The following is a 27,409-nucleotide window of genomic DNA, read 5'->3' on the forward strand; positions in this document are numbered from 1 at the left end:
TAGTTTATGAGGTACCGGTACAAAATATACAGTTTGACACACAATATATATGCAGGTCAACACATTATCACTTCTATTTCATTGATTACTCCACATTAGCCACGGAACATTACAGGTTAAAATTGCACATTATAAAGACTTTTGCTGTTGCAAATGACACATTTATTTATAACTGTGAAGTCGGTCTAGTCTTCATAAACGTCGCTATTTATCTATCATCCGAAACAACCTACTTCTATAGGCCTACTATCGCCATGTTGCTCTTTGTTCGTCTAGTCTACTACGTCATTCGTCTGTCTGACTACGTCACTACTTTTACCGTTGCTAAAACAATACGCAATGTATTTGTCTAACAAAACTCGAGGGGGAAAAAAATCATCCATGCCCCTCCTTGCATTGAAACGTAAATAGACCGTGTGTCCGACAGACATCTTCGCACGGAGGTCACGGCCCAACTGATTCTAACACGCTGGTCAGTGCAGGCCAAGGAGTAAAGGCTTTTTTTCTTAGCGCGTTACGCAATTATGTTTGTTGTATGTTGTGTGCTCAGGGGAGATAATAACACACTGGTGGCACTGTTAGTCAAGCATGTATAGATCTACCCTTACAATAGTTACACAGATCAAATGTTTCTTATCTCGTTTTTTTTTTATTTGCTTACGTATATCATGAATATCGAGATGCACAGATTCTAAACTTTACTAGATTCTTTATAGTTTTCTGTTATACATCAGTCTGTGAAATTAAAAAAAAAAATGAAGGTAGACACTTTTCTAAAGATTTTATTTGATTTTATTAATAGCTACTATATATATATATATATAACAGACACAATATAGAGCTGTGAGATTCATAACAAACGAATATTTACATTTGACTAGAGTAACACCTTTAGTAAAATCACTAAATTTATAAAGCCTTCAGGACAAAGACGCAAAAGTAAAGTAGCAATTATACATAAAACACTGAATCATAATCTTCAAATACAAAATTTAATAAAATACTCTGAAAGACACAAAGATAAAGAAACGTTTCTCATTCCAAATGCTAGGACGAATTTGTACAAATACTCCTTCTTCCTATAAGCGCTATTAGAGCATGGAATGGGTTGCCTGAGATAGCCAGGAAAACCAGTGACTCGGCAGAATTAATGTCATTGGTTAACATGTATGACTGAATGCATGACGCGTAGGACGTAATCATCTTCTTTTTTGAAGTAACGTCTGTATTATATAAGATAAGATAAGATAGCTACTAATAGTCGGTATTTCGATATGTCTTACTGCCAAATTTGTCTTTCCTGATCGTTTCTAGTTTTGCATATGTTGGGTATCTGGAAATTTAGGCACCGGATATTTAGGCACCCGGATAATTAGGCACCCGGAAATTTAGGCACCGGATAATTAGGCACTTTTTGACAAGGCGGAAAATTAAGCACCGGAAAATTATCCGTAAATATGCGGTGCCTAAATTTTATTAATTTGTGCTGCTGTGGACTATATATATGCCAGAAGTTCAGGTTTATTTTCTTCATCTAAGATGATAGCTCCGCGGTATTGGAAACTACTGACAATTGTCAGCTTTTTACTTTCAACACTTGTGTATGTTTTAAAACCTTGTTGGCTATTATTAGTCATAATTTCATGACGTATTTCACCAGCCCAGATTCTAGTCTAGATCATGCTAGACCTAGATTTAGATCTAGTTTTGATACTGATTTGACTAACAAACGATATATTATATATTTTTGGTCTGCGGAGTGTCGATAGCTCGCCTACAAGGGTACAGAGCTGAACTCCGATACCCAGCGCTTTTTTCTAGTTTTTTTTTTTTTTTTGGGGGGGGGGGGGGGGGGGCAGAACTACATTTTCTGAGGTGTCTACAGCGCAATACACTGTTCTTCTTGTAGCAAAAAAAAAAAAAAAAAACAAGTGCAGATCAAATATCGAATCTGCATTTTCACTGTGTTTTGTTAATAGAAACAGCTACTGGTAAGAAAACAGATTAATGGATAAAATATTTTTTGGAAAGGGTACGCGTTTTCCTGCATTTTTTGTTCAGTTTCAGAAATTCATTCTCCTGGCGTCAGACACACAATACTTTTCATAGCCAGAAAATTTCAAGTCAAATAAAATTATTTGGGAAGAGGTGGGAATATAGGTCGGTGCTGAGTGTGACGATAGACTTTTGACGTAGTACAGCGAGTATTTGTAATGGGCTTGGCAGTTGTGAGTTCATCGCCTCATCAGCAAGACATCTGTTAGCGGGCCTGTTTAGTTTATGCAAAAAAAAAAAAAAAAAAACAACAACAAAAAAAAAAAAAAAACGACAATAAAACGAATGATGGGCTAATATTTTCTTAAGAGAAATTAGTTCTGAAAACAAGTTGTTTTGAAATGTCTTCTTCAAAACTACATTTTAAATTCATCTTGTTGTTTATGTCTTTCGCGATAAAATAAGAAAGTCTCTACTTAGATGATGAAACAATGTCGAGTAATTTTATTTCTTAAACAGTGGTAATAATGCCATTTTTACCTGATCAATACTAAAAAAAAAAACAACAACAGAATATCTAAAACTCAAATACAACCCATTCTTGTCTTAAAAAAAACACTTTTGCGTCCTCTTCCTTGGTAAGCATGCATGTTAAATTATAATATTTTGGACATTATTGCAAAGAGAATATATAAGGCCTAAAAAAAATATTTGTATTTATATATTAAATATGCATGTAAGGAATCCGGTGTTTTAGTATAAAGCTTTTTTTTTATTATTTAGATCGCCTGTTTTTGTAAAAGTGCAATTTTTATACTTGGGTGTCAACCCCTATATTGTGGTTATCATACTGGTGAGGACCGCAACGCCGCCTCTAGTGACGCCACTGCTAAATTTCCATCTAAGTTATTTAAGACTGCCTAGTGCTATGGGGAAGGCTTGTAACAATAAATAATAAACAATACAGATATGATTATAATATATGAGAATCTCCATATATGGATCTAACTGCATGAATAAAAATTCTATTTTACTGTCAACAACAACAACAAAAAGTTTATAATTCATGTTGTCATACCAACTCATTAAATAATTAGCTTTACTACAGACCTATCTAGATATCTAGTGAATCCATTTTAATCGTTAATAAAGACTTAAAAAACAACAACATAGATCTAAATATTCATGCATTCAAATATATATTGACATTAAAAACGAAAACATAAAAAACCCAGAATCTAATAAAAAAAACAAGCCTTGATATTACTTTCAAAACAATGGCAAAAAAATAACTAACCATGCTGTTATTTAGTATCTTTAGTCTAGGGATCTATCATCTATAGAGATCTAATCTTGGCTAGGTCTAAAATCGAGATTAACCACCAGAGCCAGCAGAGTGTCAGTAGCTTTAGAATCTAGCAAAAGATCTAGATTTCTAGATCTAGTCAAGTGCAGATTTAGATCTAGATAAGGCCATATTTTTGGCCATTTCAGTCATTTGTCATTTGTCAAAAGTTTTGACAAAACTACCAGGTGGCAGGTTTCATCAGGTGATTTTTATATCTATACTAGTTATAGTCTACTAGTCTAGGAGTAGTTTTAGTTTGTACTAGATCTAGTAGACTAGAATGATGAATCACTAGGCACTAGATTTCACTAGTTCTAGTTTATTAAATACTTCTGCTAGATCTATAACTACTATAAGTATAATTTAGTATAATTTACACTATTCACTAATTTACAGACTAGTGACTCAAAGATTTGAAAGAGTCAGTCAACTCAAGTTCAAGTGTAGTCCAAAATGTTAATATACCGGTATATAGATTTAGATCTAGATTTTTTTTTTAGAATAGATCTAGATCTAGATGATATATTATAAATATATATATTATATATATATAGTAATATAGTAAAAATATATTTTAGTGTGACAGTAGCTAGGTAGATATCTAGTGAAATCTAGTCTTTAAAGTTATATTTATAAAGAAGTCTTTTAATATAAATTTATGAAAAAAAAAGATTATAATTGTGGTATATAATGAATTTAATGATAATATATTTTATAATCAAAAAAATAATGCAATGTTATAAAGTAAAGTTATAGCAGTCTACTAAGTATAAGTAATTACTAATGTAGATATATATCTAGATTTCTAGATCTAACTGTAATTAATATAATCTATACTTAAGACTAAACAGTGTCGTCAGTGTTATAGATCTAGTAGTTATATGTATATCTATATATACTAATCTCTAGATTCTAAAATCTAAATCTAGAGTACTAGACTAGACTGACTAGAGTCTAAACTCTAAGAGATATTGAATCCTCATTATATTATACACTGAGCTTGAGAAATTGCTTTCCATTGATACCAACCAATTTTATTTCACAAAATTAATTGTGAGGGAAGTTATAAAACAGTTTTAGTGGTGAAAAGCAAAATTTCTTAGCCTTTGTACAAATAAAAACCTCCTAAGACAGGTTTGGACTAGGATACATGTAATCATTTTCATTTCTGAAAAAAAAAAACAACTTTGAAACAATATAAAACAAAACATACATTTGCTGTCTATGCATTTTAATGTATCCTATAATCAAATCACATTTAGAACATTCATTTACAAACCTAAGTTTAGTCAATTTTGATGAAAAAAAATATTTATAAAGAACAAAGTGCAATAACTAGTAGTTATATTTAATTATAAAAATATAATTGTAATTGATTTAAGGTACTAAAATTTTTATGGTATTCAATACTGCAGATAGAGTAAATTTTTTAAAATATTGTATTTCTTTGCCAGGTCAGATCTAAAAATGTGTTCACATTTATTGTATGTATTGAATGACGATGAACGATTTGTCCCTGTTGCTCTTCACCAAGATTTCAATGGTATGATTTTCCTGTGGTATAATCATTTTTTGTTTAAACTTTTGTATCTACCCATGTAGGGAAAGAAGGTATTAATTTTGTGCTGTCAGTCAGTCACTTTAGACTTAAATCCTGCTTCTGAAGTGGTGAAAAAGGGTATCTTTCAATTTATAATTTTCAACATTCTTACTAACATGTTGGAGAGTTTAAATAACTAGCCCTATGTCAAAGATAAACAATAAGGGATCTCCAGCTGTCACTAGCAGATCAGAAGCCACAAAGGGCTATGTGCTCCCCTCTAACCCTGAGCTGGACATTTTCAGGGAAAAGACGCCTGTTAAATATTTTCTTTTAAGCTTGCTAAAGAAAAAGATAGCCTTTGGCATACCAGTGCCACGCCTTATTGGATAGGTACTTATCCCGGCAAGCAGAGCGATGTCTCTCATCTGTCTGCACCGGTATTCAGCATTCAGCTTTCATTTGTGATTGCGATTGTAGTTTGATCTTGCCATTGTATATGTCCTTGGTGGCTTGTGAGCACCTTTGGTATATAGCGTCCAGGTCCGGCTTTAGGCTCTGCAACCTATGCAGCAGCTGTGTGCCCCACACTTTCATAGGCCCATTGCTAATTCTAGGTGTAAATTATTAAAATAAATCATTACAACTTATTTATAATAACAGGGTTTCCGCTGCCTCCTGATTTTCCAGGGCCTCCTTGAAATCTCCATAAATTGCAAAATAGATGAAAAAGTCCTGGAAATCTGAAACCATTAAAATCTCATGAAAATCTCATGAAAATAGACAAGTCATTTTGGGGTGCCAATACTATGTGCGGTTAAAAAAAAAATGGCATTGCCAGCTTTCATTTAATAAAAATGTATTGCAAAGAAAAATTTATTTTTTAATGCAAAATCTTAATTTTGACATTATAATCCATTCTCAGACAGGGTCCCACACAATCCATTTGGCATAGGGCCCCGCAATTGTTAGGGCTGGCCCTGTCTCTGATACATACAAATGGTTGAAAGAAGCCATGTTTGGTATGTATATATATATATATGCTGATTTTTGTTGGCAGGAGGAGCAGTAAAATAAAACAACAAACTTTTTTGTTAACAGTCTACTCAGGTCAAATTTATTTTTTATGTGGATATGTTGAGGGTTTCATTAAGTTGGTTTAGAAAAAAAACAACAAATTAGAATTCTAAACACTTATGCATTGAATGTATGACTTTTAAAGAACACTTTATTAAAGTTTGATATAATTTTAACATGTTGCTTTTTTTTTTTACCTTATATATTTAAAAGAATAACATACACATATCTTTATAGAGTTTTCAGAAGATAACATTTAACAGAAAGCCAAAACCAGCAGAATAGACTTATACCATGTAGTTTTTATTTTATAATATCAAAAGAACTTCTTTATCCCAGTCAAAGCTATCTTGTTCAAAACTAATCTACTTGTTTAGAGTTTTTAAAAGAATTTAATCTATTTTTGTCTCAGGCTATGTCTTGTACATCTGCGATTGTTTAAGTTGAAAAGAGTTTTGCAAAAAATACACACCAAACTGTTTAAAACACTTAGCTGCATTTTGAAATTATTATCTGTCATCAACATATTTTCCCTAAATTCATTTGTTAAAAAATTGTACAGGAAATACAAATCTTTTGTTTAAAAAAAGGAAAAAAAAGTCCCCCTTTCATATGGCAGATGATGTAAAGGTCATCTGATTCTGAGGTCTACAGTTAACAAGGGTGTCATGTGGAGAGCACAATGACTAACCACCTTTACTTTCCCCAACTAATGTCAGGTAACCATTAGAGCTGGGTGGACTCAGAGGGGCCCGAAGATCCCGAAATTAAAAATCCCAGTCTTCACCAGGATTGGAACCCCGGTTTGGAAGTCAAGCTTTACTGCTCAGCCACCCCGCCTCCTTTTGTTTAATGGTGTTTTCTAAAATATTTTCTAAAATACAGACTGCAACATCGTTTTGCCTCAATAATGTTTGAAATGGTAATTAGCATTTTATTTACCATTGAAAACCTGACATTTGTCAACAAGCTTTTTAATTATACTTTTTAACCAGAGTTTCTCTAATAGAATGTACAAAAGCCACTTACATTTAAAAATAAAAATTCAAACAAAGTTGCTCCTGTAGATTTGGAAACCTAAATATATGAAATAAGCAAAACCCAGACAAATTAAGACATTTTGTATTATGACATACAAATACTGGTATGTGACAACCTAGATTTGGATCAAAAATACTTGATATTGGGAGAAATTTAATGGACCAAAAATGAACATTGACTTTACGATCTCTACATTATGTGCCAACAGTTTACATGTAGCCCAATGTTGTTTTTTTCCCCATTATTGTCATAAAATATGCTTACTCTAGTTTTGTAGAAAATTGAATTACATTTTTAATATTTAATTTTTTTTTTAAGGTGAAAGCGGTATTTGCTACCAGACACATAGTGATGTTAATAAGACACCTCTTAGCAGTGTTGTCTGTGAAAAAAACACTGACCATAGTCTTTTTAAGGACCTTGGAACCTTATCGGTTGAACACTTACCTAAAAGTTACCAGCATGAGGATATCCTTGCTCTTATCAAATCAGTAGCTGATTTGGCTGTTTTGATTCATGTACCTGTGTTGAATCAAGCTGGACTTTACTGGCAGGGAACGGGCAGAGTTGAGGATGCCTTCATTTTCAAAGAAAACACCATATGTCAGTGCAAAAAATGCCAATTATCTGAAAACCCAAGCAAGGCATGGGGCAAAGTTCAGATAGTCACATCCACAAAACTACCCACTGCTTGTAGGTATGTGGATAATATTAAATGCACACTATTTCACGATGATGAAGAGAAAACAGAAAATCTAGCTTACTTATTTGGAGATGCCTACATTTTTAACGAAGGAGGTGTTTGCAAATTCTATTGCTACACCTGTGACATGGACCTGTTGAATAAATTGGATGCTTACCTAGATACCTTTGAAAGCAAGTGGACTTCTGCTTTTGTCAAATACTTTGAAACAGTCAAGAGTGCAGAAGAAAGGCTGTTGGTCATGATCTGTCATCCTCATGGATGCAAAAAGTATGTATCAATAGGAAAGTGGTGCAAACTGAGGCCCAGTGTCAAATTTGAAGCAGCATCATGTCCAGGATGTGAAGGGTCTTTCTTGTTGATTCCAAACTTTGACGTTAACGATGATGACTATTGCTAAAGGAATTATGGTGCAGCTGTCTCTTTATCTGTAGTCCTATATATATGCATTAATTTTATTATGCTTTTTATTGTCATTTATCTTTTACTTGTTGTTACATACAAAATCATTATGATTGAATGACAAAGCCATGCATGATGCAACTATCATGTTTTAATAGTAGGAACTGCTACAGTAAAACTATATGTTGTAGTTGCTTGTGATATTTGTTTGTTTCCAGATTATTTACTCGTTGTCTTGTAAACACCTAGACCTAATTCTTACACATACTAACAGGATATTTTTGTTTATGGACTTGCAAAACGTAAATAATTATTAATTCAGGCATTAGAATTTAGACACCACAATGTCTTTGGATCAGAAGAGGCAAAGTATGCTGAGTCTGAGTAGACAGTTTCACATTAAATGCTGCACTCATCTTTAATCTTCAGAATTAAAGACAATTTATTTCAGTTCCAATGCTAATGATAAGTGCCACAATGGTACTTGCTTTCGGATCGGAGTTGTGTTGTCCACACAATCAAATTTAATGTCTTAAAGTCGGTGACATAGTAACCTTGACGTGAGGGGCTTTAACAAACCCGATCTGGTAGTTCCCAACATGGTCCGCACGGACTTCCAGGGATCCGTAGAAAATTTTTGTTTTGGGGTTCCTGAAACACAAGCTTGGAGGTTAGCGCAAAGTTTAATATCAAGACAAAGTTGTGGTCTGTGGCGCTGGTGTTGAATAGTTAATACGAATCTGTATTTCTAAACTAAAAGTTGAATGCCAAAAGAGATGACTATGGACTGCGTGCACCTGATGACAATTCTCTATTGATTGCAGCAAAGTTCGGAAAGAGCTGTTGGAAAGCCTATTAATAGCTAGCTAGTTGGTGTATCCGGTGTATAAAAGAAAGCATAGTGTGGCTGAACTATGTTTGTTTTTGTAAAGTATTAGTCACTTGATAGACGCGTAGAAGTTGGCACTAATCGCGGGTTTCCTTAGTGACGCGACGGTACATTAAAAAGGTAGAACGGAAATAGCTTAGAGACCTCTTGTACTAGTGTTTAGGAAATGACGTGTTTTTCTATAGCTGACACTGTTCCCTTCATCTGTAATAAATTATATATTATATAAATTATATATTATTTGAACGAGGCATTATTCTGTTATTTCTGGCATAAGTGCTTATGCTTATACTTATAACTCGCGACTACAAATAACATCATTTCAAATCGGCAGACTCACAACCTTCTCAACAAATATAACAACCTCTGAACAGCACTGCAGAATAAAAAAAAATTTAAGCTCTTTTATCAGTCAATTTTATTTGTTTTAAAATTTAGCGTCCATCCTATCGTGCAAGTCTCCAGTTGTAAAGAACTGATTTGACCAGAGCGATAACATCCTGCTTCAAAAACCAACTTTCCTCATGAAAAAGAAAAAAATTCTATTGGGTAATAAACCTACAAAAGAATATGACTCGGTGCGTAGAGTTTTTATGTTCATAGAAACATCTACATTTTCTATACGGCTTGACCAATAAGCTACACCTGACATGGAAAAGACACAAAAATTGTCCAGAATTATTCGCCAAATGTATAGAAACCTATACAAAAGTTCAACGTTATTTACTGTATAAAAAAAAAGTTTTTGTTAAATATAACAATTATAGGCCTACCTTTGTTTAATGCCATTTCTATTGGTACTGACGGTGCTCCGGCAATGATAGTAAGATATCGTAGCGAGGATTTCTCGCTTAGAGTACCTGAAACAAGCTGTATTTTCAGTGCATTGTGTCATTTAGTCGCATAACATCACTAAATGATGTCATTAGAGCATTTCATAAAATCAAAAGGAATGCCTTCAGTGAGAGATAAGTTGCTCAACTTTGTTTGAAAAACCAAGAAAGCAAAACTTTTACTCATTCACACAAAAGTAGCCTACATTCTTTATTTAAAAGTGCGATTGGAATCGATCTCATTGTTCTTTTTGATTCATTGATAGAATTTCTAAAGAACAAGGCTTGAATGACGGATTTATTTTATCGACACTAATTTGAAACTACGAGGTAGCCAGTTAAATGTAATAAAAACAACGCGTAATCCCAATAACTGCTTCTGTTGTAAAGTCTTTTTTATATAGAAACAAAAACTGGAGACAAGAATGTTCACAGTTTTCCAAATCTTCTGAAAGTGCTAAAGAATAGTACATTATCATTTTAAATCAAATAATATATATTTTTCATAAGTATAATGAGACAGTCTTATAAATCTGTTCGCATACCCCGGTATATACTTAAAGCGGTGACCCGACAAAATAGCGCCTATAAAAAAGCGCAGAACAAATGTTTTTTGTTTTATCATCATTTTTCACTCATTTAGCAGTATAAAAAAAGTAAAGTTCCCATTTCAGACATTGTGGTCTATAGGGCAGATGATGTAAAGGTCATCAGTTTCTGTGGCCAGCACAACGACCAACCGCCTTTACTTTTCCCCCAGTCTTCATCAGGATTCGGAAGCCAAGCGCTTTACCGCTCGGCAACCGCGCCTCCCCTTTTGCAGTTTACACTTCAGATATCGTAAAATATGAATAGGTCAACATAATAGAATAAGCAAAAATAGTTAATTATAGTTCAAAAGTGCACTTTAAAAAACACAATCGTACTTCCTAACTTGTCAGATTAAAAACACAATCATACTTCCATAATTGTCAGATAAAAACACAATCATACTTCCACACTTGTCAGATAAAAAAACACAATCATACTTCCACACTTGTCAGATTAAAAACACAATCATACTTCCATACTTGTCAGATTAAAAACACAATCATACTTCCATACTTGTCAGATTAAAAACACAATCATACTTCCATAATTGTCAGATAAAAAACACAATCATACTTCCACACTTGTCAGATAAAAAACACAATCATACTTCCACACTTGTCAGATTGAAAACAAAAAAAGCACGTTCACAAAATCAATGTGTATGCTTGTTTCCAGTCAGTAGAAATCTAGCTTCACAACGTCTGCTAAGTTGGAGGTACTTTGTTTTGTATCTATGAATCCTGTTCTCAGTGTAGACCCACTCCTGGGGTGATGACCGTGAATAGAGAGACGCAATGTATATTTCCATCCCTCCACTGAATTGTTTGTTTGTTGTGAAACGGGTGACTTTGCACACTTTTCAACTTCCAACTTAATTTTCCCACATTTAAAGTACACTTAAACTATTATAAATTTGTTTTCCTACAGAGTGGATGCCTGTACTTTAATAAAAACATTAAATAAAGTCAGTACATTATAGGGAAAATACTTTTTGGGGGCTTAAATGCCATTTTTTCAAAAATGGAAAAATGGGGTGACTTTGCCTTTGAACTTTATATCTATACTATAAAGTAGAATGTGAGGTGTATGTATGTATGTGACTTATAGACACCAAAACCGCTTGACCAATCTTGATAAAACTAGGCAGGAATGTTCCTTGGGTACTAACTTAGACCGTAGTGTATGTATTGTAGCCCTAAAACAAACTTAAGACCCTCAAAAAAAAAATAATAAAGATGTTCGACTCTATTAAAGCTATAGTATTTATGGATCTAGGCCATGGTTAACAATGTTGACATGAGAAAAAATCGAAAGGATTTAGACCTAGATCTAATTTTAAGAAATACACTTTGCGCAGATAGTTTTTTACTTTGACATATGAAAATACAAAAGAAGATCCATTGATTTCATTATATAATAAAATTAACCTTCAATTTTGTGTTTCAAAAGCATTTTTACATAAATTAGTTCCTGATATCTGTGACTACAGATTTCCTGGCGAACATTCTTTCATTAGACAATACCGTAATGAATCGCGTACTAAAAATTAATTCGTTTAATTGTTTACTTTATAATCCCATTCCTAGATCTAAAACTCTAATTCAACTCTAAGATGATAAAAGTTTCTCTTCGCACAGATAGTTATATACTTTAACACTTGAACATACTAATTATAGTTCATTCATTTCATATTTTGATCAAATAAACATTCAAATTTGGTTTTCTAAAACATTTTTAAGAGACTACATTCGTTTACGAAAGCTGCGAAGCCGAGTTGAGATAGGCCTAGATCTATATTCATTCATGAATCGTGTACTAAAAATTATTTCGTTTAATTGTTTACTTTATAATCCCATTCATTTATCAAAGCTATCGCTCTTTTCGTTTTTAAAAGATATGAATGTATCGGCTTCGGGTAAACCCATTTTCGCAAGCCTAATTTTATTTTCCTAACGAAAGAGAAAAAAACCTGAAAGGATCATTAGCTAAGTTTAACATACATCTAAATCCAATCCACTAGATTAGTAAACACAAACTTAGACCCGCAGGCCGCGGGTAAAGTCATCAGGCTAGTTCTTAATAAATGTATTTTAGAAGTAAATAGAACAGAAAACTTTTTTTCTAAGATTAAGACATTTTTGAATAAAGAGGCAATAAAAGGCATCACACATTTTTAGCTGTTTAATGCATGGCTTCCTCCTAAAGAAAACAGTTAACATCAATGACATTTATCGACAAATACTTTGTTCGTGGTTGAGGTTTCCACTCATCTTACCCATGCAGAATTTATTTCCCCACTGCTGGAATATAAGTGCTTCAATGGTAGTAGCATTACTTTCATCTATTTTCATTCACTTGGAACATACCTGATGTTGAGAATGTTAGCTGTGAAGGAGTTGCCTTCTTGCGCCAATCTCACCGAATAGCCCAAACAGAAATATTTTTTTCTTTTTAATCTTCTCTCATTGCCAGCTGAAATATCTGCTCATCTCTGTTTGTGTTTTCACTCTTCCATAGCTATAATAAAGTTTGAACATCATTATGTTTATGTCAGCTCAGCTTCTTTTTGGACACTGTTGGCATAACTATCTGAAAGAAAAAATGCAACACATATAAGGGGGTGACTTTGCCTCTACCTTAGGCATAAAACCTGTTAAGAAATTATTTAATTACAACTTCCCCTCATAATTGTAAACCAAATTACAACTAAAAAAATGCATAAGTTCATTTTATTAGCTAACATTCTATTAGATCTAAACTTAAGTTGTAATTCACCTAAAACAGCTGAAATCAGTGAAATTGAAGGTCCTGAGTCAAAAACGTGTATCTGCCATGTTTTGCTACTTACAGAAGAGATGAAGTATCATTTCTAAACACTAACCTATATTCTTTTATATTTAAATGAAAATTCACGGGAAACAACTCAAGAATAACGTTTTTAAAGCCTTTCACATTTTTAGTATTTTATGGGTAAAGTCACCCCATTTCACGGCACTCGATCTCTAATATTCCATATTGCTTTTGGAAGTCCATGGCGACCAATATAGTTGTTCTCGAATCAATCATACGAACTGCCTACAACACATGGCCGAGCATCATTTAGTCATTCGAAGACAATATTTACATTACAGGTGCAACAACTGAAAGAGCCAACGTACATCATCTTAACAAACATCCAGCCGACTTCTAGCTGCAAGATTTTCATCTTGTACTTTATGAAAGTAGGCCAGAAACTTTGTCTAAGATGAAACACACATTCTACAAGCCTGATCGCCGGGAATACTGTGCTTACTGTATTGTGACTTGCCTTATCAAAATCTAACATAACACTCTGTGGAGCAAGAGTTGGTTTTAGTTCCAACAGTTTCCTGAAGAGTCGAACAAAGCTTCCTGTTTAGATGACAGCAGTGCATATAACAGAGGTACGCCACAGTGATTAATTAGTACATGTACTGTGAAGACCTGTAGGAATAACTCAGGCGCAACCTTAATGTTCACCAAGAATCCCTATGGAAAATAGTTTGAGAATACGGTATCCCAGAAAAATTCGTCAAGATCCTACGACACCTATACAGTCAATCTAGTTGCTGCATTAAAACAGAAGAAGGAACAACAGAGTTTTTTAGCATCGAGACAGGGGTGCATCTTATCTCCCTTCCTTTTCCTCCTAGCCATAAACTTGGATAAGACTAAAATTATGCGAGTGGGATATAAGGCAAAGGGTGTCCCCGTCAGACTTGGCGAGTCAAAGCTTGAAGAGCTGGACAAGTTCACGTACCTTGGCAGCATCATAACAAATGATGGAGATGCTTAACATGATGTAGCGTGCCGAATAGGAAAGGCAGGGAGCATTTTCCAAAGGCTGCAGCCTATTTGGACTAGCCAAGCCATTGGACTCGAGACAAAAATACACCTTCTCAACACAATCGTCATTCCAACTGCAACATATGCATATGAGACATGGAAGTCGTCTGTCAAAATTGAGAGAAGACTAAATGTGGCTCAACTAAAATGGCTGAGGCGGATTTTGGGAGTCAATTACACGGGTCTCAAACAAGGAAATCCTATGCCGAACTGGGAGTCGAGCACTTAGTGAGGTTGTGACAGAGCGTCGCATGAGGTTTGTGGGACATGTTCTACGACAAAATGAACTACGCATACCAAGAGTTGCGATGACATGGAGACCAATACGAGCAAAGCGCAAACAGGGAGGAGGCTTCAGACATTGCCAATGACAGATCTTTATGGAGACAGCTTGCGGCCCAATGCGCCGAACGGCGCGGGAGGACCTAAGTCTAAGTAAACCTTAACCAGCACAACATGGCTTACTAAAATCTGGTACTTATTATACAAATAATAAATACGACCGCGCTATTTTGTCGGGAAATTTCGCGCTATTATGTCCGCGCTATTTTGTCGGGTAACCATTTCAAGCTACTAGTTTAGTGGCAATTTGAATTATCTGTGCTGTATCAGAGTTCCAATGTCATGCGAAAAATCAATGATGTTCAACAAATACAATAGAGAAGTTCAATCAAACAAAACATTCTGGCACGTCGTTGCGGATTCAGCGAAAAGCAACATCAAATAAAAACGTCATTTCAAAAGTAAATACTATGTGCAAATCATAACAGTCTTATCTCTTTATCTGTATTCTCTGAAATTTGTTTCGTTGCTTAGCTACTAATTATTTTAACAAATATAAGAATGTGGGACTGATTAAAGCCGACATTTTGAAAAATGTGTTGTTAGGCAACAACAGACACTCTAATACATTACCGCTATAAAAAAAAAGACACGCACTTATTGGACGTCATTTGAGTATTCCCCTTAATCATGTCCTAGTTTTCGAGGAAATGAGAAGACTCGCTCACGTTACTGAGCTTCTGACTATCGTTTGTCTGACAGAGTTTGTTGTTCACTTAGGAGGAGCGGAGACGTCCTGGCGAAATGTAAAGGCCAAACTCAAAGCTGACCTCAGGGAGCGGCGAGCCAACATAAGCAATGTCAACCCTGGGGATGACGTCACAAATAGGACCATAGACCTGATGATCTACTTTTGGCCTTTCGCTGTGAGTAGTTTAAGATCCGTAGCAGTACATCTGTATAATGTGTATTTTAATAATTGCATGTGATTGTAGCCAAATTAAAAAACAACAACAAACAGATCAATAACCGTTAATATATGAGATACATAAATATGATAAACGAATGCAGAGGCGTAGTGAGGGGAGGGCAAGGGGGACACAATGTCCCGGACGCCAGACAATAACATTGAACACAAATTTAGCTATTTCATTTCTTCTCTAAAAAAATGTTTCGAGTCCTTTGCGAGGCCCTTACCAATCGGAGGCCTTAGGCGGCTGTCTAGTTTGCGTATGTCTAAGGCCGGCCATGGTTGCGAAGATGTAGATTTTAAGCGCCTTCTATTTTCGGTTCAGTAGCATGCGGTAAAAAAATGTTTCCTATATGGACAAAGGCGTTATCCCTCGCTAGTTGGAGCAGAAACTAAGGTCACCTTTTTTTTGGGTTTGATGAGGTATTCCTACTTCCACTGTAGTGGCACTTCTTCTTTTTTCCCCCTTATCTTGGAGAAGAAAGGGTAGAATAGCTTCACACTGTCTGTTTTTAGCACTTCAACTAAAACGCTGTCAGCTCCTGCAGATGTGCCATTCTTCCATTGCGCTGCGAATCACTTCCTCAGATGGTGGACTGAGATTATAAAAACTATTTTCTGAAATTCTGATTCCAATTATATCGTCATCGATTTTTTCCATTTCCTTTCTAACTCAGATACTTAGACCATAAAACAATTTTCAATTCACTGATTATGTCCTAATGGAGTACTTTTATGACCCAGGTGACTCAGATAGACGAAGTCAAGCAGACTGTCTCCACTGTGTCCAGTTATGTAATCAGCTGGTGGGACAGTAGTCTGGCCTGGAACATGCAAGATTATGACAATATCAGCTTCATAACTGAAAACATAAATAAGTATATACCATCTTTTGATCTATTAGATATCATTCGTTAATATTTCGTCAAAATATAAAAAAGACTATCGAAACAAGAGTGTTTATGTTAAACAATGGCATATTGGTAATTTTTTCATTATTAAATCATTTAGGGTTTTGTAGTTATATATGTACTATGTTATGTTTTTTGAAATCATAGACAATACAGCTTTATTATTTTTTTATTGTTGAGGGTAATTGTTTATTTGTAATTTTATCATTCGAATAAACACAAGAGTATTCTAAGCCAACCAAGTAAGAGGAGAACCGAACGGAAAAAGAATAGATTTGTAAACAACTAGATAAAAACCATTTCTAGATCTAATTGAGCCATAATTTATATGTGATCAAGAATTAAAAAACATACTGAGGAGCAACACAAAACACATGTTTCTTTGCTTCAATTTTAGCGGTCCCCGAAACGGGAATAGCCGCTAATTAGTTGAAGTGGTCTGTCTGTTTCTCCGTCCCGTTTAGATCACAGAAACTTGAAAAGTTATTGATTTTTGAAAAAAACATTCAAAGTTCTGATGCAACGGCTACTCTTTTCTTTTCTGAAAGCAATTGATTTAATTTTAAAAGTAAATATGCAAGCAGTTTTTTTTTCTTATAAAAATACACCATATGTTTCAGCTATTCACTATTTATAAAAAAAAAGAACAGTAAATCCGGAGGAGTTATTCACTAAAGGAGTATGTTTTCCTGTATATTTTAACAATATTTGTCATGGGCGTAGCCAGGATTGTTTTTTTTTTTTGGGGGGGGGGGGGAGTTATTTTTTTCTACCCCCCCCCCCCCCCCGGCCACACATATAAAAATATGTGTACGTAATTAATCTTTATTACATTCTGACCCTTCATTCTTTTGGTAGACCTGGGGTACGCAACCTTTTTGTATCGAGGGCCGCATTAAAAAAAAATTGGGAATGGGAGGCCGCATATATATATATATATATATATACTTACTTACTTACAACTTAGTTGGTTGCACCCAACGAATTTAGTTGGGGAAAGTAAAGTTGATTGGTCATTGTGCTGACCACAGGACACCCTGCTCGTAACCGTTGGCCAAATAAAGTGATGACCTTAACATCATCTGCCTTATAGACTGTATGATCTGAAAGGGGAGCTCTACTTTTACTAATTACATTTTATATGCAAACAACCCATTTTCAATAGCAATGATGAAAAACATGCAATATGTCTAACACTCTTCATTAGAAATATTAGTTACAAATTTACAGTTGATGTTTATATAAAAATTTCTTCCTTGGGATTTATTTTTTATTCTTCATTAGTTGTGTCGTGGGATAACAATCATTCATTCATTAACTTTAATATTGCCTATACCCATTATATTATACACTATTTTATCCGTAACCTCACAATGATCATTAGTTATTCCACCAGTGGCACAAGTATATACCAGTGACTGAATAATACTATTTTTGACGGGATAAGGACATTTAACTATTGTGATTGTTACACAATAAGCATTCCATAAGCCTTTGTCTATATCCTTTGTGTGCTAACTGCATTTTATCTTTCACTTTGCTTTCAAAAAGTATCTGGAGCCCAAGAATAACTATTCCAAATTCAGCCGATAACGCCAACTGGGTACTGCCAAGCGTCATTGACTTTTGCTACATTTGGCACAATGGGACAGTGACCATTTTCACCACCGTCTTTGTGGATACGTACTGTGACCTTGACCTTACGTCTTACCCTTTTGATCAGCAGGTAATTTATTTTTTTTGCAAAGCATGTATCAACTCTGTATGTCTGCCCAAATATTTGTACACGTTATTTCTCCAATTGCATTAATGTGTTAAAAATATGGTACATTGTTAACCACGTTACTAAATTTTCTCCCTTGTTTGTTACTATTAATAGTGAATAGTTGTAAAAATGGTGTAATTTTTTTTTATTTGCCACTTATGGCTCAAAGTCATAGCAACTTTTTTATCACAGAGAATATTAAAAAAAGAACTGGTGCCCCCTCGCCCCCCCCCCATACCTATGCGATAATAATTTCACTGTAAATACTTGTTTCATGAAAAAAAAACTAAAAAAAAAAAAATTCACATGTGAACAAACTATTTACTGTAGACGTCTCTAAGTATCCATGCGGTCCGTGCATCACAATGTACGATCAAACAAAAAAATACGCAGCCAAAACTACTACTGAATTGCTTCTCGTCGCGATGGACAAGCCGGCAATGAACGCTTATCTGGCAGTTCTGATATTCTTCTGTACGTTGCATCATTTTAGGATGAAAACAAAACAGGTTGAACTGAGCATTATTATTACTTGAAAAGCGAGACGTTAATGAAGAAACTAACGAATCAAGATGCGGAATGTAAAGCCGTGGTCTGGAATAATCCCGAAATCCAAGCCTGTGGTTTTTGTCCTGTGTGTCTGTCGACTGCAAATTCTCAGTAGCACCAACTCAATACCAAGTTTGTCAGCCAGCAGTCTCGTCGTGCTCAGGATGCCATCCCCGAATTGTTCCTCAGCATGGTCAAGTTGGTTTTTGATTATGTCATTAATGTGACTGCTGATGTGCTGTTGAGCGGCCGCTTGTGCTAAGATGGACAGACTGCAACATCACGGAAACTGGTTCAAGAACAGATAAATAATTGACGACAATTAAAAGAGAAATCAGAAACACATGACCAGCAGGGCACTGATTACACATATTCAGTTTGTCTGGTTTGAACTTACAGCCGTTACTTTAAAATACGCCAAACAGTAAAAGATCTTCTCAAAGTTGTGACTTAAAGTATGAAGGAATTCGTGTTTCTCTGTCCATCGTGTCTCACACAAAAGAGGAAATTTAGCATCAACGCTCTCGCTTGGAACTGTTACGGAAGAAATAGATAATCTTCCGGATGACACCAACAGCATTACGTATGTCTGAAACGTCATTCAGGTCAATCTAACAAGTGCGACAAAGTCTGCTTTTTCACGACTTCTTGCCTGAACACAGTTCTGAAGGCTACCCATCACGGAGCAGCCATCGTAGCCTTGGCGGAGTAGTTTGTTCATGCCTTCTCTACTTAATATATTCGCTGACAACGACGCTAGACACAGACAGTGCGTTTCTCTTAACAACATGCACAAAACCAATGAATACACTCGCCATCAACAAATCCAACGCTTAAACACATCTATTCAGTGCCAGAGATATCTGCATTTTCATTACCGAAATGACAAGAAAACGCAGTTAATTCATGACTCAGATGACATGGGAAGAACTTTATTATCTCTCTTCTATCGTAAACTGGTGGACGTGTTTAACCTGCTATTTTATCGAGCGCTGATTATGACCGTTTTTTTATAATAATGTTGTAACTCTTGGGTAGGCACTCAACGTCAAGGCAGGCAACACAACACAGTGTAACAGGAAATAAAGACAGGTGTTTATTCACTAGGACAAACACATAGCATCCTTCAGCTTCCTCAGAGTCTTTCTACTAATTTACCAGTCCTTTAGACAGCAACCCGAATGTGGACCAACGACAGCCTTCCCCGCTTCGCTCAAGGTCCCTTCTACAACCTTCAGGCAGCACCAAAAGCTGGCTTCTTAGTTTCCAAACATTCAGACTCTTTACAATCCCTGATGCACTGTTCTTCTCTCCATTCTAGTGTCCTCCTGTTTACGTTCACTAGTGCGCTAGTGCGCACCTCAAGTACTAGTGCAAGGCAGGGTTACAACACTACCCCCACCTTAGTCTTTTCGTCCCGAAAAGAAATATGTTCACGGTTGATCAATGCAGGTGGAGGTCGGTCAGTGGGAGTCACAGATTGCATGGAGCGTGCTCCCCACAAAGCGATCCACACTGCTCTCTGCAGGTGCCGTTTTCTCCTTCTCCAGTTGACCAAGTTTCTTTCGAAACGATGTCGCAAACGTGGCCTCTCCATCCTGACGGTTGTCGCTGGCGTCAGCCACCTGACACATCGAGTGGTAGTGACAGCTCTTGTTGTTGTTAATGCAGTTGATTCAGAACTGCGCTTCATCAGACCCTTTCTAAGGATGACTCGTGAAAGAGCTGTAGACCCACATGAAGCCACGCTGTTTAACAAACTGTCAGCCTCAGCCGTCTCAGGGAGAATTGTCTGTAAGGCACCTTTACAACGTTTCAGGTGCAAAAGTCCATCAGCTGCAGGGTTCTTCTGACCACCTTCAGAGCCCCTCTCGCTGGTGAAAACAGAAGTATCGAAGTCCACTGGTTTCAGACCCTGTTGATGGGTTTCTTGACATTTGCACTCCCTTCGTGAAGCACCGCATGTACAGTTGTTGCTTACCGCCTGAATGCAACAATCAAAATTCAAGTTCCAATCGTAGGTACTGGCAGATCGACAGGGGTCCTTAAGGTCCAAAGTGACAGGCTCTAACGCAGGCTCAAAGTTTTCCTGCTCCGTCCAGGTCGTTGTTGCACTCAAAGCTGGTACAGCAAAAGTTTCAGTCGCGTAGCAGACTTCTTCTATTGCTTCGACTGTCTCTTTCTGTTCCTCTTTGTGCTTCTTGTTAAGATTGACGCATTCTTTGTAACTATCAGTACAGCCACAGTCTTGAATGAGTAACGGTTCATTGTTGTTGAATGATGTTAGACTCCTCTCTCTTACAGGATTGATCTGGCCTTGCACGTTACGTATCAGTTTGTCCATAGAATGATTCATCGAATCCTGGAAGGTACAAAGTTCACTTAACCAGTTCTGCATGGTGTTCAGCACCTCACCAATATCTGGTTCTATCTCAAACAGGTATATTTCTGGATCCTCCTCTTCATCAACAAGAGCCTGCCAAAGACTGGCTCTCATTTTTTCTTTTGCACAGAAGATCCTCAGCTCCCTGGCTCGGAGCTCCTCTTTTAACTGTTTACAGCTAAGTTCATCTAGCTTCCTAAGCGTTGCCATTCTTTCCTTTCGTTGAGCTGCCCAAATCCCACTTCGACACCAATTGTTGTAACTCTTGGGTAGGCACTCAACGTAAAGGCAGGCAACACAACACAGTGTAACAGGAAATAAAGACAGGTGTTTATTCACCAGGACAAACACATAGCATCCTTCAGCTTCCTCAGAGTCTTTCTACTAATTTACCAGTCCTTTAGACAGCAACCCGAATGTGGACCAACGACAGCCTTCCCCGCTTCGCTCAAGGTCCCTTCTACAACCTTCAGGCAGCACCAAAAGCTGGCTTCTTAGTTTTCAAACATTCAGACTCTTTACAATCCCTGATGCACTGTTCTTCTCTCCATTCTAGTGTCCTCCTGTTTACGTTCACTAGTGCGCTAGTGCGCACCTCAAGTACTAGTGCAAGGCAGGGTTACAACAATAATAATAGCTTATGCTTATTAACTTTATTTCAATGGAAGCACTACATGTTAAGTTGCTTCCTAGCAGACGTTAATTGATTTGAAGGTGTAAAAAACTGGCTAAAATTTGGTTTCTCAGAATTCAGAAGGGTGCACGTATATTGTCTGCCATCAATTTCTGATAAGCCTAGGCTAGTCTACTACAACTGTACTTCTGTCACCAGTGGAAGCACTACTTGTTTAGTGGCTACTTAGATTTTAATTGATCTGATGGTGCAAAAAGAAAAAAGGGTAGAGTTTGGCTACTAAGAATCCAGGAGGGTGCACTGCGGGAGCCCATGGCTTCATAACAGTCAGTTTATGAATACATATGGATATCAACAATTCAATAATAACAGAAACATTATTAATATATATCCAAACCATACTGTATCAACTCACATATTTTTGTTTAGGGAAGTGGGTTGTTTATGTTAATAAAATTTACAAAGCTTCTATCAACTCACTCTGTCTGTGTGACTGTCAGGTAAAAAGTGTGTACACGTTATTTCTCCCACACCCGTTTTCGGATCAAGGTGAACTTCGCAAAATTATTCTTTGGCATAGACAAGACGTGAATCAATAAAAAAAAAAAGAAAAAAAGTAACAAATTTCTCAAGTAATTACTGGTTATTTAATTATTTTGTTTGATACCAACAAGGGAAACTAATCTTTCAGTATTCTCAGATATGGCTAAATTTGTTGGGTTTAATTCCCCTTACTTCTGTTAACGCTATTTCTCCCTCAAACATTCTCCGATCAAGTTGATACTTTAAACAATTATATATTGGGCCTAACAATTATAAAAAAAAACAATTAATCAATTAATTATTTGTAATTAATTAAATATTTTGTTTGATATCGAAATAGGAAAATAAATTGTACATTATTTATTAAATAAAATTGTAAGGGTTAAGTTCTTCCCCTTTAGATAACCTTTTTTTTTAAAGATATTTTTTGTTATTTTGTTTGTTAAACCATAGCTTCTAATATTCAGGATGAAACTATTCAAACTTGCCTTTTTAACCTGCACAAGTGAAACTTCGGAGGACGCACTCTGAGTGTCTCATTATTTTTTAATGCTTTTTAGCGGCCCCCGAAAGGGGAAAAGACGCTATTAGTTTTGTGCGAAATGTCTGTCCGTTCTGTTTAGATCTCGTAAACTAGAAAAGATATTGAAAATCCGACATCACAATATTTTAGACCATTCAAAGTTCTGATGCAACGGCTACATTTTTTTTCCTGAAAGCGAAAAATCTAATTTTTAAAATCAGTTATGCAAGCAGTTTTTTAAAGAGAAAAAGCTAAATAGTATGCATTATAAGTTAGACCTAATTTAAAACGAATAGTAATCTTATAAACTTCATTTTCTTAAACATTGTAGTATGGGGAGTGCGCTAGGATCCAAATAAAAGATTAAGCCCTTTCAAAACAATTACATTTTGTAAAGACCAGGAGAGGCTCGGTAAAGCGCTTAGCTTCCGAACCGAGGGTCCCGGGTTCGAATCCTGGAGAAGACTGGGATTTTCAACTTCGGAATCCTTGGGCGCCTCTGAGTCTACCCAGCTCTAATGGGTACCTGACATTAGTTGGGGAAAAGTAAAGGCGGTTGGTCGTTGTGCTGGCTACATGACACCCTCGTTAACCGTAGGCCACAAAAACAGATGAACTTTACATCATCTGCCCCATAGACCACAAGGTCTGAAAGGGGAACCAATTAGGCCAGGTTCACATCGGATTTGTGTCTGATATAATTTCATTTGGATGTTCTTTATGAAAATATTGAAGCCTGCCTGGGTGGACCACTTCGGGGGCCGATTTTAAGTTTGTATTTCCACACAAACTGTCTTTGTAACCTTGTTTTTTTGTTTTTTTTTGTGTATATTTCAGAAATGCGATATTCTTATTTGGCCTTTCCTAGAAGACTCTCAGTACCAACTCCATATTTCTGATATTGAAATAGCGCCGCCTATGCCGACAAACGGAGAGTGGAAGATTGTGTCTCGACACTTTCAAATCATTTATTATGAAGATTTTAGCAAAAACAACTTAAGTATGGCAAAGTAAAGTATTGTTATTACAAAGCTTATATCAACTCACTCTGCCTGTCTGTCTGGTAAAAGGTTTGTACATGCCATTTCTCCGACACCCAAGCTGAAGTTTTGCACAATTATTTCTTTTACCTGTTTTCACGATGATTTAGGTAACCCATTCCATTCTCTAATGGCACTAGGGAAGAAGGAGCACTTGTACGAATTTGTCTTAGCCTATGGAATAAGAAATGTGCTTTTCTCTTTGTCTCTTTCTAAGTACTTTATTATAGACACGAGAAAAAAATGCAGGTCGCAACTAGGCCTGCGTAATCATGTGCACTCATCCTTAAGGACAAGGGCTCTAAACAAACAATTATGCCATTTAGTTGGGGGGGGCATGGTGGCCAAGTGATAAAGCGCTTGGCGTCCGGGTTCAAATCTCATTGAAGACTAGGATTTTTAATTTTGGAATTTTTAGGACGCCCAAGAGTTTACCCAACCCAAATAGGTTGAAGAAAGTTTATTGTTGTGCTGGCTACATGACACCCTCGTTAACCGTTGGCCATAGAAACAGATGACCTTTGCATCTGCATAAATAGTATTGTACAAAGTAATTTTTTTTCTAATTCATCCAAAAGAATAGCCGGCATTTTAACGCTCCACCGGTAGATCTATTTGTGACAGAAGTAATAGTGCTTTAAATATTTATTTTGTATTTATTAGATTTTTTAGAAGGAAATATTTATCACAGTGAAATCTACATCTTTTTGTTTCTTATATTTGAACTAGAATGACACTAACTATACAAAGGAGTACCACATACTACATCTTCAGTATCGTTGTACCGTTGGCTCTGATGGCCCTCATGACACCTATCGTGTTTTGGATTCCGCCCATGTCTGGCGAAAGAACTTCTTATTTGGTGTCCATCTTTTTGTCTATGACAGTGTACCTGAGTTATCTGGTGTAAGTTGTTTAATTTAAGCATGACTTTTGTCTATGACAGTGTACCTGAGTTATCTGGTGTAAGTTGTTTAGTTTAAGCATGACTTTTGTCTATGACAGTGTACCTGCGTTATCTGGTGTAAGTTGTTTAGTTTAAGCATGACTTTTGTCTATGACAGTGCACCTGAGTTATCTGGTGTAAGTTGATTGGCTTAAGGCCTGGCTCTCTGTCTATGACAATGTACCTGAGTTACTTGGTTTAAGCTGACTGACGTAAAGCGCAACAGAGAGTTATCCTACATTGTTTTTTTTTAAGGGCTATTAAACTACTGGGATTAAGTATGTTAAAAAGACACTCTAGTAGAATACAAATTCAAGAGGACTAACAGAAGTTTCAAAGTACCTCACCCTCTCTCCTGTTCCTTGACCTCCAAGTAGTTTTATCCTCAGGGGCAGCGGTGGCCAGCTTTGGAGAACAGAGCCACCTAGAAAAAAAAAGTTGTCTTCATTCCCTAAATCCTAGTTTTTCAATTTTAAACTCCATTAAAAGTATTGAATAGATTACAATGTAAGTGGCTTCATTACCGTAGCAACAAAAATGTCAACGGAAGTTAAATCTAAATATACAGTGCCACGGGATTACGTTCCCTGATTGAATTTTGTTTTTAACTTCACCAAATTATTATTTTCTTACCAATGTGTTTCATTGACAGTGGTACGATGCCCAGAAGTATGAACAAAATGCCGAAACTTCTCATCTACTTAGTGACCATCATGGCCCAAACATTTTTCGCCATCATCGCCACTGTGTGTGTGATGAAAACGATGAAGGCGGAGATGGCGGAAGGCCGCCGGGGCCACCATAATACGCCAGAGGGAGGATTTGTTGACCCCTTTGATAGTGTATCAGATGAAAGCAAGAACATGAAGAAAAACAAGGTCGCCCCAGCTAAAGAAGAAAGCTGTACAATGAGGAAGACAGGAAAACAGAGACTTATCACCTCAGACCAATGGGATAGGATTTTCTTTGTTCTGTATTTTTTCTTTTGTATTCCAACGTTTATTATAATATATTTTTTATAATTCTTATTAAAAATAATAAATCAATAATAAGATAATCAAGTGGAGAATTATCAGTCTTTTCATTCTTATTACAAAACTCATTTTAACTCTGTCTGCGCCAGATTTTGAACTCGTTAGTTCCTCCACACTCTTTCTTGGATCCAGTGGCGTAGCTATCAATGTGCGGGTGGTGCGGGCATCAAGTGGTGGGGGGCATCAAACTGAGACAAACTTTCTCAGTATAACTACACATTGTAATTATATAAATAAAAACAAATTTATTTGTTTTGGTCATTTGTTATGTCCTATATTCTTTCTGAAATTAAATGTAAGCTGTAGACCGGCTTGAATCAAATTTTACCAGATGTGTTTAAATCTCTGAAAGCAACGCACTTTTACACTTTTTTTTTGAAACCTTACATGATGGTACTTCATTGTTCAATGCACTGGTTATGGACACGTTTATAATGTTTTTTTTTTTCAACTACTAATTAGTAATGATCCAATCTCTTTTGTGGACCAGTGTGTGTGTGTGTGTGGGGTATCTGGGAGAAGGTTTTCCAACCGCTCAGCAAACACAACCCTGCTAGAGTCGGGATTCGATCTCAAACCCCCTTGTAAGGGGGCCAAGCCGTAACCAAGCAGTTTTAGCCACTCAGCCATAAACCACTTGCTTGGAGGGAACTTGAAGTTTGTCTCTGATTAGCCAACAATAATGACAGCAAGGCTCAAAATTTAAATAAGCAAGAGGGGAAAATGTGGAGAGATTATCTGAAGAGAATCTTGGACATCATGCGTTTTCTCTTAAAGGAGAATCTGGCACTCCGTTGGCATCACGAATGAGTTGAAGAAAAATTGGCAGTACGAAATCAAAGAAATATCCTGGAGTGAAATACCATCCAAGTTATATCCATTCTTGAGAGGCCGAATACGTACATGTGCCAACAAAATAAAAACATATTTATTGTAATATTGATCACGAAAACAAATAAAAATACAGAAAGTATAAAAATCAAATATTTATCGATTATTTTCGCAGTACATTTAACATCTAAAATCTATGGTACATTGTGATGCAGACCCCCAAAGATGTTTTGGCGACCAGAAAAAATTGCTTGGCGAAAAAAAAAGATGAAGATATATTTTCTATCAACACACAAGAAAAAGCTAATGGTGGAAATACCTTCCTTGGACCGTATTGCTCATGAAATAATAACTCCATGAGAACAATGTCATGATAAATATGAATTTTAGTCGCCTTTATTGAATCCTCAGATGGAAATCAATCAGCGACATAGACAAAAACTAATTTAGTCTGGGGGCTTCATGTAGCCTAATTGTCGCAGTTTCTCCAGAACAAGAATCTATTGAGCTTTAGAGTTTTATGCACACACACAAATATGTCGGTCCCCAAATATTGCTATCTTGATTCCAATACTTTTTAATACAATTGTGGTAAGTGTGGCTATACAAGCAAGCGAAGTTTTCCCAAACATACTTTGCTGAAGAAATACTTAAAATCACCGATGACGAGCTTACTGTGTTAATATTAGAAGATATTACGTAATTGTTTGTATTT

General features: G+C 36.0%; 2 protein-coding genes across 3 annotated transcripts; both read left to right on the top strand.

Annotated features, from left to right (window-relative positions):
• The first annotated feature begins 3,279 nt into the window (after positions 1-3,279).
• On the top strand, positions 3,280-8,304 carry LOC106053638 (uncharacterized). Of its 2 annotated transcripts, XM_056045301.1 has the most exons (4): positions 3,281-3,545; positions 4,798-4,886; positions 5,809-5,905; positions 7,320-8,304. In XM_056045301.1, exons 3-4 carry the CDS (start codon positions 5,899-5,901, stop codon positions 8,102-8,104), a joined length of 792 nt encoding a protein of 263 aa, XP_055901276.1. In that variant the 5' UTR covers positions 3,281-3,545; positions 4,798-4,886; positions 5,809-5,898; the 3' UTR covers positions 8,105-8,304. The 2 variants fall into 2 exon arrangements, with proteins under 2 accessions (XP_013064675.2, XP_055901276.1); XM_013209221.2 differs by lacking the exon at positions 5,809-5,905 and having other exon boundaries at positions 3,280-3,545.
• A 6,911-nt stretch (positions 8,305-15,215) lies between these two features.
• On the top strand, positions 15,216-26,021 carry LOC106059970 (5-hydroxytryptamine receptor 3A-like). The gene is made up of 6 exons (XM_056042953.1): positions 15,216-15,491; positions 16,280-16,413; positions 17,998-18,172; positions 23,681-23,853; positions 24,613-24,789; positions 25,482-26,021. The coding sequence occupies exons 1-6, from the start codon at positions 15,276-15,278 to the stop codon at positions 25,849-25,851; spliced, it is 1,245 nt and encodes a 414-aa protein (XP_055898928.1). The 5' UTR covers positions 15,216-15,275; the 3' UTR covers positions 25,852-26,021.
• Positions 26,022-27,409: the final 1,388 nt, after the last annotated feature.

Source organism: Biomphalaria glabrata, chromosome 10 (genome assembly GCF_947242115.1).
Source record: "Biomphalaria glabrata chromosome 10, xgBioGlab47.1, whole genome shotgun sequence".
NCBI lineage: Eukaryota > Metazoa > Mollusca > Gastropoda > Planorbidae > Biomphalaria > Biomphalaria glabrata.